Source organism: Rhinopithecus roxellana, chromosome 19, assembly GCF_007565055.1.
Source record: "Rhinopithecus roxellana isolate Shanxi Qingling chromosome 19, ASM756505v1, whole genome shotgun sequence".
Lineage (NCBI taxonomy): Eukaryota > Metazoa > Chordata > Mammalia > Primates > Cercopithecidae > Rhinopithecus > Rhinopithecus roxellana.
Window position 1 is genome coordinate 35240021 of NC_044567.1, and position 17924 is coordinate 35257944.

General features: G+C 43.9%; 1 protein-coding gene across 3 annotated transcripts in view; it reads left to right on the forward strand.

Annotated features, from left to right (window-relative positions):
- The window catches only part of ARHGAP44 (Rho GTPase activating protein 44), a 206734-nt gene that overhangs the window by 102475 nt on the left and 86335 nt on the right, over positions 1-17924 (forward strand). For all 3 annotated transcript variants that reach the window (XM_030922911.1, XM_030922910.1, XM_030922913.1), the window contains exons 2-3: positions 4937-4976; positions 6698-6802. In XM_030922911.1, the coding sequence (XP_030778771.1) occupies positions 4937-4976; positions 6698-6802 (145 nt within the window). The remainder of the gene's footprint in view (positions 1-4936; positions 4977-6697; positions 6803-17924) is intronic.

A 17924-nucleotide genomic window follows, 5' to 3' on the forward strand; every position in this document is an offset into this window, starting at 1 on the left:
TCCACTAGGCATTGCCTTAGTGGGTACACTCTGCAGTGGCTTTGACCCCACAGTTCTGCTGGGCATCACTCTAATAGGGTCTCTCTGTAGTGGTTCCACTCTTGTGACATGTCTCTTGTGACTTGTCTCTGCCTGGATCCCTAGGCTGTCTGATACATCCTTTGAAATCTAGGTGGATGTAACATTGTGCCCTGGCTCCAAAAATGTATACCTCCACAGCTTATGAACTCTGCACCAGCAGAGTTAGCACTATATGGATACCACCAAGCTTACCACTTATGCTCTCTTGAGAGCAGCAGCCCAGACTGCACTTGGGGTTACTTGAATCACAGCTGGGACAACCAAGGAGCACTGCACGGGAATGCAGGGAGCAAAGTCCCTGGTCATTGAACCCGTGGAAGGCATCTTGAGCTAGTCTAATGAAACCATTCTGCCCTCCTAGAGCTCTGGGCTTGTAATGGGAGGAACAGCCTCAAAGATCTCTGAAATATCTTGTAGGTCATTCTGTCATTGCCTTGATGAATAGCACCTGGCTTCCTTCTAGCCACGCTAAACCCTTTCTCAAAGGGGACACTTGGCACGTTTTTGTGTTTTACGTGGCCAGGCTGTGAATTTTCCAAATGGTTACATTCTGCTTCTCTTTTAATCATAAATTCCACCTTTAAATATTTTCTCTCCTCTTGCATCTTACTGTATGCAGTTAAAGGAAGCCACGCAGATTCTTCAATATTTTGCTTAGAAATTTCTTCCACCAGACATCCTAGTTCATCACTCTTAAGCTCTGTCTTCATTAAAATCCTTGTAGATGGACATAGTTCAGTCAAGTTCTGTATAACTTTGTAAAAAGGATGGCCTTTACTTCAGTTTCTAATAAGATATTTTTCATTCTCATGTAAGACCTCATCAGAGTGGTCTCTACTGTCCATATTTTTACCCACATTGTGGTCATGAATATCTAAGTAACCTCTAAGAAGTTTTACCCTTCATACAGCTCTTCTCTTCTGAGTCCTCACCAGAATCACGCTTAACTCTGTTCACAGCAATGCAGGCTTTTTCTAACCTGCTCTTCCAGACTCTTCTAGTCTCTGTCCACTATCTAGTTCCAAAGCTGCTTCCACATTTTCAGGTATTTGTTGTAGCAGTACCTCACTCTCTGGTACCAATTTTCTTTGTGCTGCTGTAAGCGAATACCATGGTCTCTAATTTGTAATAAAACAGAAATTTATTGGCTGCAGTTCTGGAAGCTGGGAAGTTTGAGATGGAGGAGCTAGCTTCTGGTAAGGTCCTTCTTGCTACATTATGACAGGATTGAAGTCATCACATGGGCAGGAGAGAACAAGAGGGATCTCACCTTGTCCTTTTGTAAGAAACCCACCCTCATGATGATGAACACACTCCCACAATGACAGTATTAATTCATTGAGGGTTGTGTCCCCATGACCCATATACCTCCCATTAGGTTCCACCTTTCAGCACCGCTGCTTTACAAATCGAGGTTTCATCATAGGAACTTTGTGGAACACATCCAAACCATAGCAGTATTGTTGAGGTGGCTGTAGATGTTACATACTATGTACATAACTTACCATAGTCTACTGCTGTCATCATTTTACCAGTTTGAGTGATAGCTTCCCCAGTTCTGGTATTTCGAGTTTCCTTCTTTTATCATTTTGGGTTTTTTTTTTTTTTTTTTTTTTTGAGATGGAGTCTCACTCTTGTCACCTAGGCTGGAGTGCAGTGGCATGATCTCGGCTCACTGCAACCTCTGCCTCCCAGGTTCAAGCGATTCTCCTGCCTCAGCCTCCCAAGTAGCTGGGATTACAGGCACACACCACCACATCTGGCTAATTTTTTGTACTTTTAGCAGAGACGGGGTTTCACCATGTTGGCCAGGCTAGTCTTGAACTCCTGACCGCAGGTGATCTGCCTGCCTCGGCCTCCCAAAATGCTGGGATTACAGGCGCATATCATCACACCCGGCTAATTTTTTGTACTTTTTAGAGATGGGGTTTCACTATGTTGGCCAGGCTAGTCTTGAACTCCTGACCACAGGTGATCCGCCTGCCTTGGCCTCCCAAAGTGCTAGGATTACAGGTGTGAGCCACCGCGCCCAGACTTTGGGTTGATTTTAGATAACTTTCTTTAGCAATAGGAAGCCTGCCAATGATAAATTCTGTTAACTTTTGTATATCTGAGATTGTCTTGATTTCCTCTTCATTCCTGAAGAATATTTTCATTAGCTAAAGGGTTCTAGGTTGACGGTTTCTTTCTTTCAACCCTGGAAAAATGATGTGCCACTTTCTTGTAGTCTCCATTTTTCTTGAGAAATCTGCTGTCATTCTAATTGCTTTTCCTCCATTGTTAAGGTATCATTTCTTGCACCTTGGTTTCAAGATTTGTCTTTAGTTCTTAGAAGTTTGACCATGATGTGTCTTGGTGAGAATTTCTTTATGTTTATCCTCTTTGGGGTTTGTTCAGCTTTTCAAATATGTAGGTTTGTGTCTTTTGCCACATTTGGGGCATTTTTAGCCTTATTTCTTTAGAGTATTTTTTAGCCTATCTTTTTTTAACCTTTTTATCATGGCCAACTTAGTCTAATATAGCTACCATTTTTTCCCCTCTTCTTCTGGGACTCTGATGACATAAAATATTTGATCTTTTGTTATAGGCCCACAGGTCCCTGGGGCTTTTTTTGTTTGTTGATTTGTTTGGTCTATTTTTGCCGTGTTGTTCAGATTGGAAAATGTCTATTATGCTTCCTCCAGTTCACTGATTCTTTCATCTACCCCCTGCATTCTGCTGTTGAACCCATCAACTGAGTTTTTTTTTTTTTAATTAGATTGTTATATTTTTCAGATCTAAAATTTTTCTTTTTTATATCTTCTCTTTTCTTTCTGAGACTTCCTATTTCTCTCATTTCTTTCAAGCATGTTTATTAGTACACATTGAAGCATTTTCATGATGAGTAATTGGAATCTATTGTCTTTTTTTTCTTTCAGTTTGAGTTTTTTTTCTTGTTCTTGGTCTGATGAGTAATTGAAATCTGGATATTATGGCTATTATATTCTGCGACTCTGGATCTCATTTCAACTTTGTCTTGGAGCTGGCTTCCTCTGATGCTACTCTAGTAGGGGGAGCAGGAGTGCTGCTTTGTTTCTGATGAGTTGGGGTGGAAGTCCGGGTTCTCCACTTGGCTGGCCTTCACTGACCCTTCAAAGATGGAGGTGCTCCTTGTTAATACGGGGTTAACAAGTACTGGTGTGGGAGTTCTGGTTCTCTACTGGGCCTCCACTGATACCTCAGTGGCTGGTGGCGGGGTGGTTATGTGTGTCTGGTTGTTGCTCCCTACTTGGCTTTCACTAATACTGCAGAAGGGAGTGGCCTCATTACTGCTGGGCATTGGCAAGAGTCCTGTCTGTCCACTAGGACTCCCGTGACACCACCCCAAGGGGAAGGCGAAGAGATGCTTCATTATCACCACATGGGCGTGGGTGTCCAGGTGACCATGTGATTTCCACTGCTCCTGCAGCAGAGGAAGATGGACTTTGTCAGTTGCCTAGTAGTGATAGATGCTCCCACTCCCTAGGGATGGATGCTGTCTTTATGTGTCTCAGTATTCTCTGATGCTCCTACACTGATGAGGGGCACGCAAGCGGGCTTGGGTGCTTGTTACAGCCTGGCAGGGGTAGAAGTCAGGGCTCCCTACTCAGCTTTTGTTGGCGTGGGTGGAATATGACAATTCTTTTATGTGGTGTTGGCTGCAGTGAGCAGTTTTCTAAAAAGTGTCTGTCTTGCTCAGCTGCTCCTTTCTTGGTCCTTTGTCTACAGAGACCAGGCTTTTGTTGGGGTTTGTTTTGTCTGAGCCTGTTGGTGTTTTAGGTGTTGCTGTTGCTAGTTTCTTAAGCTCCAAGGCTGAGAAATGTGAAGGATAACAGTTTACCATGTTATTCTGAAGGTTCCCAGCCAGTATGCCTTCCTTCTCCTTTTCAGGGTCTTGTGTTTCTATCCTATCGTAGGTTTTTAGTTGTGTGAGTGAGAAGAATTGCTACAATACATTCACTCCTTCTTCCTGGAAGCAGAAGTCCTACTGCTTATTTTTTAATATGTCATTTGTTCTTTGATATTTTATACATGCATTGCAGTCTTTGATCATTGCAATAGTCGAAATTCTTTAGACTTCTCATATGTTGTTCCTTCTTTCCCTGTACCCTTAAATCTTGATGATTTGTTTTCATGTGAATTTGCTGTGTTTGAGTGTTTGTGTGTGTGTGAGAGAGTGTGTGTGTGCGTGTTGTTAGAGAAAGTGAGAGTGAGAAAGAGAGAGAGAGCATTGACTTAGAATGCTCAGTTCCTGAGAGAATTGGCACTCTCCTCTAACATGAGGCAGGCGGTACTAACGGCTTAGCTGGGTCCAATTCCTCCAGTGTCCAGGTTGTCTAAATGTAGAAGTTTCAGGTTCAAGCCCTCCACTTTCTTGTGGACCTAACACTTGGTTGCCAGACCATGGTGGTGGCATTTGCATTAGTTGCCAGGATTCAATACTGTCTCTGTGTTTGTTGTTAATTGATCCTTTCTCAGATTTCTGCTACATTAGCTTACTTATTTGGGGGAAGCCGAGGGTTATGGCTGGAGAAACCTTAATTCTGATACTTAAAATATATATGTGTCTGGGAACAAAGGCATACATTTGTTGTCATGAATCCAGGTTCCAATCTATAGCGGGAAAGTCTTCAGGATATCTGCTTTGCTGTGTTTGCTGATGTGTTGGTTTTTTAAGTTTCCTAGTAAATTCTAGTTTTATCTATGCTCTTCTTAAATGTTTCTGCTACTAATGTCTCTGTTTTTCTGGTATTGCCTTAATTGAAGAGATTGGGGAGTAATTATGGGGCTCTGTTGTTAGTTGTCTTACTGATATATTTCTCAATGTTCTTTTTAGGGCTGAAAAGACGGAAGTTTTGAGTGAAGACCTTCTTCAGGTAAGGCGGCCATTGACACCGGCTCATAGACACCAGAGATATACGGGAGGCTGAGACAGGAGAATTGCTTGAACCCAGGAAGTGGAGGTTGCAGCTAGCCGGTATTGTGCCACTACACTCCAGCCTGGTGACAGAGCGAGACTCCATCTCATTAAAAAAAAAAAAAAAAAAAAAAAAAAAAAAAAACTAAGCCATCCCCAATGCAGTTCAAACTGCTCTAGCTGCTGCTTACAAACTCTTGGGAGAAAAGTTTTTTTTGTCTTTTACGACTGTATTTTGCATGACGAATACTGGTTTGGGTTAAGCTCTTTCAGGAGAGGTTTAAAGTCATTTCACCATGGTTAGCCCGAGGGTCCTAGAGTCTGTGATCGCTGCCCCTCCAGTTCTCCAGCATTAAAAGTGGTCTCTCATTGTGGTTTTTTTTTTTTTTTTTTTTTTTTTTTTTTTTTTGAGACGGCGTCTCGCTCTGTCACCAGGCTGGAGTGTAGTGGCGCGATCTTGGCTCGCTGCAAGCTCTGCCTCCCAGGTTCACACCATTCTCCTGCCTCAGCCTCCCGAGTAGCTGGGACTACAGGCGCCCGTCGCTATGCTCGGCTAATTTTTTTGTATTTTTAGTAGAGATAGGGTTTCACTGTGTTAGCCAGGATGGTCTCGATCTCCTGACCTCGTGATCCACCCACCTCGGCCTCCCAAAGTGCTGGGATTACAGGCGTGAGCCACCGCGCCCGGCTCATTGTGGTTTTGATTTGCATTTCTCTGATGGCCAGTGATGACGAGCATTTTTTCATGTGTCTGTTGGCTGCATAAATGTCTTCTTTTGAGACGTGTCTATTCATATCCTTTGCCCACTTTTTGATGGGGTTGTTTGATTTTTTCCTTGTAAGTTTGTTTAAGTTCTTTGTTAGAATGGCAATCATTAAAAAGTCAAAGAAACAACAGGTGCTGGAGAGAATGTGGAGAAATAGGAACACTTTTACACTGTTGGTGAGACTGTAAACCAGTTCAACCATTGTGGAAGACAGTGTGGCGATTCCTCAAGGATCTAGAACTAGAAATACCATTTGACCCAGCAATCCCATTACTGGGTATATACCCAAAGGATTATAAATCATGCAGCTATAAAGACACATGCACACGTATGTGTATTATGGCACTATTCACAATAGCAAAGACTTGGAACCAACCCAAATGTCCGTCAATGGTAGACTGGATTAAGAAAATGTAGCACATATACACCATGGAATACTATGCAGCCATAAAAAAGGATGAGTTCATGTCCTTTTTAGGGACATGGATGAAGCTGGAAACCACCATTCTGAGCAAACTATCGCAAGAACAGAACCAAACACTGCATGTTCTCACTCATAGGTGGGAATCGAACAATGAGAACACTTGGACACAGGATGGGGAATATCACACACCAGGGCCTGTCATGGGGTGGGGTGAGGGGGGAGGGATAGCATTAGGAGATATACCTAGTGTAAATGACGAGTTAATGGGTACAGCACACCAACATGGCACATGTATACATAGGTAACAAACCTGCATATTGTGCACCTGTACCCTAGAACTTAAAGTATAATCATAATAAAAAAAAGAAAGCTGTCTCTCTGGGAGTCCTTATCTCCATGGAAACATGAGTTATGATTGTCCACACCCACAATCCCTCCTCCCCTGACCTTGCGCTCTCTCAGTGGCACCACCCGCTCTTCTCTCTGCAGGTGGAGAAGCGTCTGGAGCTGGTGAAACAGGTGTCCCACAGCACGCACAAGAAGCTCACCGCATGTCTGCAGGGCCAGCAAGGGGCAGAGGCTGACAAGCGCTCCGTAAGTGCCCTCCCAGCCCCGGGGAGCTGAAATCTTGCCTACTGAGGACAATGGTCCTACTCCTGTGACACCCCTGGATGTAGCTGTTTATGTAGCTGCTTACGTGCCTGAGAACTGACTCAGCAGCTCTAGCTGCCTGTTTTCTGTTTTTTGTGGAGTGACGACCCTCCCTACTGTTTTCACTCTTTAGCCCAGCCTGAAGCATCCCCTGCCCTCCCCAGGCAAGGTGAGGTCCTCTCCCTGTCCTCCCCAGATTGGAGCAACTGGGAAGACGGGCGCGCATGAGATCTCACCTCTAGGGAAGTTTTATCCCTGGATGGATATCTGAACCCTGATTCAGCTCATTCATAGATTGCATTTGCCTCAATAGTATCTTAAGATCTCTTGGAAAAAAAGTATATCGTGGTTTTAGAGGTTACAAGTGACCTATAAAGGCCCTTGAAAATTGTTTTCGCTATCATGAGACACAATAAAAAGAGCCTGCTAAATAAAGCTTCTCTAATGCCTTTGTCTATAACCTACATTAGAAATAACAGGCATTGTATAATGCGATTCCATTTCAACAGTCCTCGGCATGAACAGCCTCTGCAGGTTTACCTTCCTCTTGACCCCATCCCTCTCAGCCCCACCAAAGATTAAAAGATATTCTTAGGCATTCGCTTGGCTTTATTACAAGGGATATGCAATCTAGACTTTTCTCCTTCTTCCTTGAGTTTATAATCTACACGATTGGTATCTTTTAGACTTTTTTTTTTTTTGACTTGCAGTTATTGCTGACTTCTGCATCCCCTTGGTCCCCCTGATACCCCTCAGCTTATGTTAGCCTCATTTCTGTTGGACTGTCATGTAATGTGCCACAATACTTCTTCCCAGCTCCTGCTGCAGTGCAAAAACCTGCTCTGGTTGCCCTACCAGTCATTTCTTTCTTTCTTCCAAGCCCTGGTTTCTTCTTTCTTAATATTCCCAGCAGGAATCATTTGTGTGTGTATAAATAAAACTTTCACAGCTCTGAAAAATATCTATAGAAATAATTCTGTATGTATCAGGAATTCAGCAAGGGGAACTGTCTAAAGGGAGAGTTTGCAAAACGACTTTGGGCATGAAACCCTTTTATCAAACCCACATCTAATGGGGGACTCCAGAAACGGTTCCGGATGGGGATGCTGGAGCCAAGCCTGCCTTTCATCTGTGTCCTTTTTTTTGTTGTTGTTCTAAGAAGCACCATTTTTAAAATAACTGGTCCAAAGTACGGTATGTGTTGGTATCGAGAGTATCATCTGAATGTTACCACCAGAGGCTTGAATTTGGCCTTTGGTGTTGGTAAGCCGATTAGTACTAACATTATTTTTCTGGGATCAGATGAATTTACCTGGATTGGTGGCGTTTTCACTGAATTGAGAATCTTACGTGTACTTTATCAGTAAGAAGACATTTGGGTCCCTGAGTGATCTGCTGTATAGGGCGTGGATAGAAGATCTGAGGTATGGCAAAGCCAGCAGATTAGGAGATGATCACCAAGGAGAGATAGTTATTCACGCTTCCCAAGAGAAGGGGACAGGCCACATCACCCAGAAGGCCACAGGGGAAGCTCTGGGGTTGGTCAGGAGGTAAAAGAGAGGACCTTGGGCCAGAGCCTTTGTTGTGGTGTCTACAGCAGATATAGGATTGATTAGTTTGAATTATTAAGGATTGTTTCTAGTTGTCTGGGACCTGACCTCCCAGTCGGGTAATTAGGGCAGATGGACAGTGGCCTGGGGTGTGAGAGCCCTTAGAGGAGGTTGTTGAAATGTGAACTCTATATTAGCTTGCATTTAAAAAGCATTCTGTGGGTGAGTCGTTTACTATTTCTAGGAATTGCCTAGTCTGGGAGGGGCAGTCCCTCCAGGATCAGCAAGGGCCCAAGATGTTGTCAAAGCGTCTGAATACAGAAAATAAAAAAAAAATGGTTAATAACTATACTGCTTCCTAGAGACTTGAGAAAAAGGCACATAGTTGCCTCACTTAACAAAATGTCTGAGGTAGCCAGTTCCAAGGTTTATTTAGCAGCTTTGGGTCAGCATCTATGTGACGCTTGGGCCTCCATTTACAACTGTAATGTGGCTGCTGCAGCTCCATGCATCACATCTTCACATAACCACATCACAGGCAGGAAGTGGGAGGGCGCTAAGACCATGAATTAATTTCATTTATGTTTCTCTAGCAGCAAGGGAGGCTGAGAAGGTGAATATGTATCCAAGATAAAAGGGTTTGCTGTGACTGGCCATGATTCACTAACTAGGACATACTCTATCTGGCTTCTCTTACTAGAGAAGACACACAGTGGTTGTTATCAGGCTCTGAAGGCTGCAGTCACGTGCATGCAGTGATAAACATGTAAACTGGGAGAAGTCCGCAGTGGAAGTAGGTGCCCAAGCACGTATAGGTCAGTGATTTCACTCTATGGATTTTTTTTTTCTTAAAGACAGAGTCTTGCTCTGTCGCCCAGACTGGAGTGCAGTGGCGCAATCTTGGCTCACTGCAGCCTCCACCTCCCAGGTTCAAGTGATTCTCCTGCCTCACCCTACCGAGTAGCTGGGAACTACAGGTGCGTGCCACCATGCCCATCTAATTTTTGTATTTTTGGTAGAGATAGGGTTTCACCATGTTGGCCAGGATGGTCTTCATCTCTTGACCTCGTGATCTGCCTGCCTAGGCCTCCCAAAGTGCTGGGATTATAGGTGTGAACCACTGTGCCCAGCCTCACTACATGGATTTTAAGTGCTTGATTTTGTCAATGATTTCTTATGCTGATCCGTCTTTCCTTGTCGTCGTATGACTGAATAAATAGTCTGAAAGTCAAAGAGCCATTTAAAATATGAAACAATCAAAGAACTGTGGGAAAAAATTTCCAAACTCATTTTTTTTCAGTTTTTCTCTAAACACATTAAGAGATGTAATAGGAAACATGACATTTATAAATCACCTCAAATAGTGAAATGCATATCCAGTTCTTTGTCCTGATTAAGTAGGGAGATATGTCAAGATCGGAGCAATTGGTGAGAAGGAAAAGAAATAAAATGAAAAGGATCAGGTAAAGGGAAGGTGGAGTGGGAGGGAGGGAGTGAATGAACAGACGCTGTCTCGGGAGTTAAATGTTGTGAGAGGGTCCAGAGATGGACAATCACGGGGGGAGTGTGGGTCTTGGAATCTCAGGTTCAGGAGAGACTTTATGGGGATCTATGCAATATTCTGCTTTTTAGCTGAGCACATGTAAGTTGCTACTTGAGCACATGTAAGTTGCTGCTTGAGCACATGTAAGTTGCTTTTTGTTATTTCTCTTTTAACAAGCTCAGTCGCTCTTTAGTTGTGTGTTCTAACTCCTAAACTTTTGTCATACTACTTTTAAAGTTTTGCCCTGCAAGCTGTGGCTGCCAGCCAGATGTGGGTGGGCATACAAATGGGATTTTGTTGCCATTATCTCAGTGAACAGAGGGAACATTATTGTCTTGTGGGTACTGAGTACAACTGGATTCCTTATGTGGGATGAAGAATAGAAAGCATATGAATTACCTTTCCATGTTGCCATCTTTTTTAATTTTAATTTTTATTTTTTTTGAGACAGAGCCTTGCTCTGTCGCCCAGGCTGGAGTGCAGTGGCGCCATCTCGGCTCACTGCAACCTCCGCCTCCCGGATTCAAGCGATTCTCCTGCCTCAGCCTCCCGAGTAGCTGGGATTACAGACGCCCACCTCCACACCCGGCTAATTTTTGTATTTTTAGTAGAGACAGGGTTTCACCATGTTGGCCAGGCTGGTCTCGAACTCCTGACCTCGTGATCTGCCCGCCTCCGTCTCCCAAAGTGTTGGGATTACAGGCGTGAGCCACCACGCCCGGCCTCCATGTTGCTATCTTTAGTCCTGGATAATAACTGGTTAGTTCCTAGGTTTTCAGGACTCTTAATATAATGAAGATGTTTAGTTTTTTGAAGTCCTTGCATTTCTCATTAGGAAGTCATGCCCAACAAATAAAGTGCTACTGTGTGAAAGTGTTTCTCCACCTTATTCAGCAAATATTTAGAAAGCACCAAGTCTGCCATGCAAGGCGGTGTGTATGCTAAGTGCTGAGCCAGCTGAGCAGGATTTCTGTGCTCCAGAAGCTCACCACCCAAGGGGAGACAGGCATCATACTCAGTGCATTTGCTACTCAGACCATGTCTTAGTGCTGAGAAGAAGCGCTTGCTAGGAATTAAATAGTGGGAGGTTTCCGTGAGGAAGTGGCCGTTAAGGACAGGTAAAAGGTAGCAGCACCAAAAGGGGTAAACACACTTCTCAGACAGGGAGCAAGATGTGCCGGGTTCCGAGAGACAGGAACAAGTTTAGCTTTATTTTTATTTTTATTTATTGAGACGAAGTTTCACTCTTGTTGCCCAGGCTGGAGTGCAATGGCACGATCTCGGCTCACTGCAACCTCTGCCTCCCGGGTTCAAGCAGTTCTCCTGCCTCAGCCTCCCAAGTAGCTGAGATTACAGGCATGTGCCACCACACCCAGCTAATTTTTGTATTTTTAGTAGAGACAGGGTTTCACCATGTTGGCCAGGCTGGTATTGAACTCCTGACCTCAGGTGATCTACTCGCCTCAGCTTCCCGAAGTGCTGGGATTACAGGTGTGAGCCACCACACCTGGCCAAGTTTGGCATTTTTGAGAAAAATAAAGGTGGCCAGAGTGACCAGACTGTAGAGAATGGGGAAGACGTGGCATGGGGCAGGACTGCAGAGGATGGGATCATACCTTGTAGGGCATGGTGAGGGTTTAGACTTTATCCCTAAGAGTAGAGGAAAGCCAACATTTTAACAGGGAGAGACATGATCAGATTTGTTGAAAATTGTATGAATAAAGGACTCATGGGTGGGACCATGGCAGAAGTGAGGCCCGTTACACAGCGATGGGAACAATTTCAGTGAGATGCAACGAGGACCTGAAAAGGGAGAAAAATCAGTGTCCATGGTAGATCCTGGAGGTAGAGTATCAGGGCTTGATAACTGAGTGGATGTGGCCGTATGAAGAGGAGAGAGGGGTTTCATGGTCTCTACCCCGAGTGACTGTTGAATCCATTGGAGCTGCTGAGATCACCTCGGGAGAAAATGCAGGGTGAGAAGACAAATGGCTTTTGAATCAGGAACCCCAGGAACTGCAGCGTTTCACACTCTTCCAGGAGGAGGACCCAGCAAAGAGGGCAGAACAGTAGAGAATGCTACTGTAAATCCATGTACTTGCTCATCTAAATCCCAGACACCATTCTTTATTCTTTCCTTTCCATACCCCCCACATCCAGGCTGTCAGTAAGCCCTGCTGACTCCTCCTCCAAAGAATTTCCATTTGGCTTCAATATTTACCACCCTAGTCTAAGCAGCTGTCAGTTCTTTCTGAATACAGTGACTCCTATCACGTCTTCCATCCCAAACCCTTTCCTCCTTCCTCTTCCCTTCTCTGCAACCACAGGAGCCAGGGTTTAAATTGGAAATCCAGTCACGTCATCCTCCTGCCTTACCCTGCTCTGGGATTCCCATTGTAGAATGAAATCTGAACTCCTTATCTTGGCCCTTGGACACTATGATGTGTCTTCTACCTGCATCTCTGAGCTTGGCTCTGGGCTTCCTTCCCCTCTGTCATCGTTCTTCAGCTGTGCTCACCTGGTACTGAGCATGCCTACCTAGCTCAACTTCACTTGGGCCATTGTGCTTGCTCTATCCTCTGTAGGGAATCCTCTTATCCAGCATTTCAAGCCAGCAACCTGTTCAGTTCTCAGCTCAGATGTCACCTTTTCAGGAGGCTTTCTTGACCACCTAATGTGTCTGCTTCCTCTCTCACCCTAATCCCATCTCCTTGTTTTATTTTCTTTATAGCACATATTAGTATCTGAAATCACTATGATCATTTCCATCATTGTGATGGGAGTCGGGATCTTGTGTTCCCATCAGTTCTATTCTCCGTGCCTAAAAAAGAACCTGCCACAGCAGAGCAATGGTACAAGTAGATGTGTGTCGTGAATGGATGGTCTGTGAATATTTTAGGCACAGAACTTGCCTACCACACTAGCATGCCCTTCCTCTTCTGTAACAGGCAATTCTGAGGTTAAGCTCTGAAATCTGACCACCAAAGGGTGAAGCTCAGTTCTGTCGCTTCCTAAGTAACTTGAGCTTGGGCAAGTTCATTACCTCATAAGCCTTAGCTTCTTCATTTGGAAAATGGTAAGAATCATAACAATTCCCTATCCAGCAGGGTTGTTGGAGAGGTCAGTGAGGTAAAGCATGTACATGCCTTGCGCGATGTTAACTTAAGTAACTATTAAAGAAGTGTAACCTGGTGCTGTTAGGAGTGGCCCACTGTTAGGCTGGAGTGGCTGTTAAGAACCATTGAGACCAGAGCATCAAGCCTGGGCTGTGTATCTTGCTGGGGCTGAACCACAGAAGAGCTGGTTGCCTGGGCCTGGAATTAGAGGACAGTAGACAACAATTTTCAGAGACAGGGAATATGGGGGGGGGGTGGTGGGGAGAGAGAAAGAGAAAGAGAGAGAGAGAGAGAGAAAGAGAGAGAGAGAGAGACAGAGAAAGAGAGAGAGACAGAGAAAGAGAGAGAGAAAGAGAGAAAGAGAAAGAGACAGAAAGAGAGACAGAGAGAGAGAGAGAGAGAGAGAGAGAGAGAGAGAGAGTGTGTGTGTGTGTGTGTGTAGGAATGGTGTGGATATTAGAATGAGGCTTATTGTCTGGGTCATCCTACAAACTGTGTTGCTTATGCCCAAGATAATTTTAGAGAGAACAGTCATCTCAGACATGTCAGATTGACTATACTGAAAGCCTGGGACAGTCTGTCGTTCCTTCCCTTAATTCTTAAGGTTCTATCTGAACTCTAGAGCTAGGGAAAAAAATTATTTTAATAGCTCCTCTTTGGCTCTGAAAATCACTGGCCAGCCTGAAGTTTGCTAAGATCTTTTTACCTGGACACTAATATTTACCAGGGATCCGGACTGGCTTTGTCAGTGTGGATCCTTGGTACTGGAGGGAAAATGATTTTGGGAGCTTTTCTAGATCTTTGAGCAATTTAATTCTTCTAAGACTGGATATCCTTTTTTAAAAAAATTTAATTAATTTATTTCCATAGGTTTTTGAGGAACAGGTGGTGTTAGTTACATGAGTAAGTTCTTTAGTGGTGATTTCTGATATTTTGGTGCACCGATCACCTGAGTAGTGTACACTGTATCCAATGTGTAATCTTTTATCCCTCACCCCCTCCCACCCTTTCCCCTGAGTCCTCAGAGTCCATTGTATCATTCTTATGCCTTTGTATAAGATTGGATGTCATTATACTTGAAATGGGGACGACCAAAGAGTGAGGGAGAAAGCAAACAGTGTCTCAGTTAGAGGCAATCTTAGGTTATATGAGATTGCTACAATTCCTGGCAACCCTTGAGCGGTTAATGTTCCTTCACCTTAGAGAATCTTTTTAGAAATAGAAATCATTTGTAGTCTGTTGTGGGTTACAGTCCATTAACTTCTTCTTACGTACTGTCTTTGATTATGGGGTTACACTTACCCCCTTTTGGTATGAAAGTAATATCATCTTAACGCATTTCTTCCTTTCTTTTGTCATTTGGTGGTGTCCTTGTAATTTCTTGATTCTTTTTTTTTTTTAATTTAAGACAGAGTCTCGTTCTGTTGCCCAGGGTGGAGTGCAGTGGTGCGATCTCAGCTCACTGCAACCACCGCCTCCTGGGTTGAAGCGATTCTCCTGCCTCAGCCTCCCAAGTAGCTGGGATTACAGGTGCGTGCTGCCACACCCAGCTAATTTTTTGTATTTTTAGTAGAGATGGGGCTTCACCATGTTAGCCAGGATAGTCTCATTCTGCTGACCTCATGATCCGCCTGCCTCGGCCTCCCAAAGTGCTGGGATTACAGGCGTGAGCCACGGCGCCTGGCCAATTTCTTGATTCTTAAAGCATCTACACAAATAAAAACTCATGTTGATTTTCACTAACTTACCCCCACCTTGGAATCCAGTCTCTCAAATTCACCTTAACATCTCTGCTACAGTGACAGTTACACCATTGGTTCGGTACTCGAGTAAATACATTTTCTCATCTTCATTCAATGATCTCTGTAGCCATTAAAATAAAAGAACAAGACAGTTCCATATGGAATGATAGGAAATGATATGAAAGGTGTCTATCTCTGTGTGAAAAGGAAAGCAAGGCACAGAGTGGTGTGTAAATTGAGTATGCTAACGTGGGGAGAAATACTAAAAGCAGACGCACACACATGTATGTATAATTGAATCTGCTTAGAATATTTATGAAAGGATACACAAAATCTGGTCACTGTCATGGTCTCTGGTGAGGGGAATGAGGTGGTTGAGGGATGAGTGAGTGTGGGAGGGACTTTTTACTATAAATCTTCTGGCATCTTTCAGTTTTATTTATTTATTTATTTATTTATTTGAGAAGGAGTCTCACTCTGTCACCCAGGCTGAAGTGCAGTGGCACAATCTCAGCTCACTGCAACCTCTGTCTCCCAGATTCTAGCAATTCCCCTGCCTCAGCCTCCCAAGTAGCTGGGACTACAGGGGTGCGCCACCACCCATGGCTAACTTTTTTGTATTTTTAGTAGAGATGTGGTTTCACCATATTGGCCAGGCTGGTCTCAAACTCCTGACCTCATGATCCACCCACCTTGGCCTCCCAAAGTGCTGGGATTACAGGCGAATTAATTCTTTTACTATAAGAGATACGATAGAGAATGAGAAAGGGCAAGAGGGAAAGGTTGTGCTCGTTGTTAAAATTAAAAAGCACATCCGTTGAGAATTCACTTAATTCTGTCCTCTCTGCTACCTAAGAGGATCTCGAAATCATTAGTGCAGGTGATAAATGACTCAAAATGATGGGAAAATGTAGCTTCCTTGGCTCAGGAGCAGGGTGCCTCCAGCCCTGTAACTCCAAACTGTGTTTTCCAGTCGCACTTTGCAGAACAGTTGCTTGGCTGTCCCCTCTCCATCCTCCCTCCAGAAGTCTGATCAACCTCATGTTCCTCCAGTGGCCGGTCTTGTCTTGTGGATCTTGACCTTCATTCATTTGATCACCCTTGGGCAAAGTTTTCTGCTCCACTCACTGACAGGATAATCTGACTAGTCTTTTTCCATAGTTGGGAAAACTCTGCTTACCTTTTGGTAGATGTATTTCTTCAAAGGATGTCAACTCTTGGACTGTCGGAAGTCCCCTTTATTATAGGCAAATCCTCTCTTCTTTGTCCAATTTCAAAAAGATTCAGAAATGCTGAAGTCTTGCCCTGATGGCAGGTCACGGGACTGTGAATGTTTAACACAAACCAAAATGGTCTTTTTCTGTGAGCTCATCAGTACTATGATTGTACCATCTGACATTCAAGACGAAGCGTCTTCACTGACTTGTCACTGGGACATTGTAGACACTTGCAAATTTAAACCTGGTTTCTCAAGCATGGCACTATTGACATTTTGAGCCTAGTAATTGTTTGTTGGAGGAGACTGGTCTGTGCATTGTAGGATGTTTAGCAACGTCCCTGGCCTCTACCCATCAGATGCCAATAGCATCTCCCATGTGGTATCAATCAGAAATGTCTCCAGATGTTGCCAAATGACCCCAGGAGGACAAAAATCACCCCTGGTTGAGAACTAATACCTTAAGCTATGCCCTCTCTGTGAGGCTACAACTGGAATATTATGCCTGCTTCTCTGAAAAACACACTCTGTTTGTCTACACTTATATAACACTTCTGTGACCACATGTGTGGGGGTATTTTCTCCACACACCAAGCAGTTCTCCAACTCTCTGAACACCAGCTGTGTGTCTTGCAATTTATTCTGACACTGTATATCTGGAGTTAGTGTCAGATCCCACAGGTTAAGGGCTCAATCCTACCAGACTGCCCCTACTTAGCATGTCAGTTGCAAATCTAGCCTTCTGGTATTTCTGATCAACCAGCTATAAATTAGGGGTTCCGCAACCCCCTCCTCAGGTTTGATAATTTGCTAAAATGGCTTGGAGAACTCAGGGAAACACTTTAGTTGTATTTATCAGTTAGGATATTATAAAGGATACAAATGAACAACCAGATGAAAAGAGTAACCTTAGGGCAAGGTATGATGATGTTTATTGTTTATCTTCACCATTAGAAGTAAGTTCTGTGGCTGGGTGTGGTGGCTCAAGACCAAAGCAGGAGGATTGCTTGAGCCAAGGAGTTCGAGACCAGCCTGGGAAATATGGTGAGACACCATCTCTACAAAAAATTTAGAAATAAAATTAGCCAGGCGTGGGGGTGCGTGCCTGTAGTTCTAGTTGCTCGGGAAGCTGAGGCAGGAGGATTGCTTGGGCCCGGGAGCTAGAGGCTTCAGTGAGCTATGATTGCAACACCGTACTCCAGCCTGGGTGATAGGGCAAGACCTTGTATCAAAAAACAAAACAAAACACACAACAAAACAGAAGAAAAGAAAAGAAAGAAAGAAGAAGAAAAGAGAAAGAAAAGAGAAAAGAAAAATGTTCCATGAGAACAGTGCCTAGTTTTATTCATCACTGGTGTGGTGCCTGCCCTCCATAAATGTTGGATTAGTAAATGAATTATAAGTGGTAACTCTTTGTGTGTTAACACCAGGAGACTCTGGGCTGGGTGTAGTTCAGTCACTTTCTATTTGAAGAACTACCTTTGTAGCCATGTAGATTGGAAGACCTGAGAAGGTGCTAGTGGTTCTTACCTTGTTTTTGTTCTGTCTGTGTGTACTGGCTAGTCTTAGTTCAGAAAGGAGAGAACTCTTTGATACTTAGCATGGGGAACGGGTCATGCTAAATTCCTATCACAGCTTGTCTGTCCCCCCCGTAACATAAAATGTAGCATTTAAAAGTGTACAGTGGTTTTAACAGGCTATTTACCACCACTATCTAGTTCCAGAATGTTTCCATCATCCCCAAAGGAAACCACATACCCATTAAGCAGTCCTTCCCCATTTTACTCACCCCTGCAGCCCTGTGACAAGCACTAATCTACTTTCTGCCTCTATGAATTTGCTAATTCTGGATATTTCATTAAATAGAGTTACACAATATGTGTACTTTTGTGTCTAGG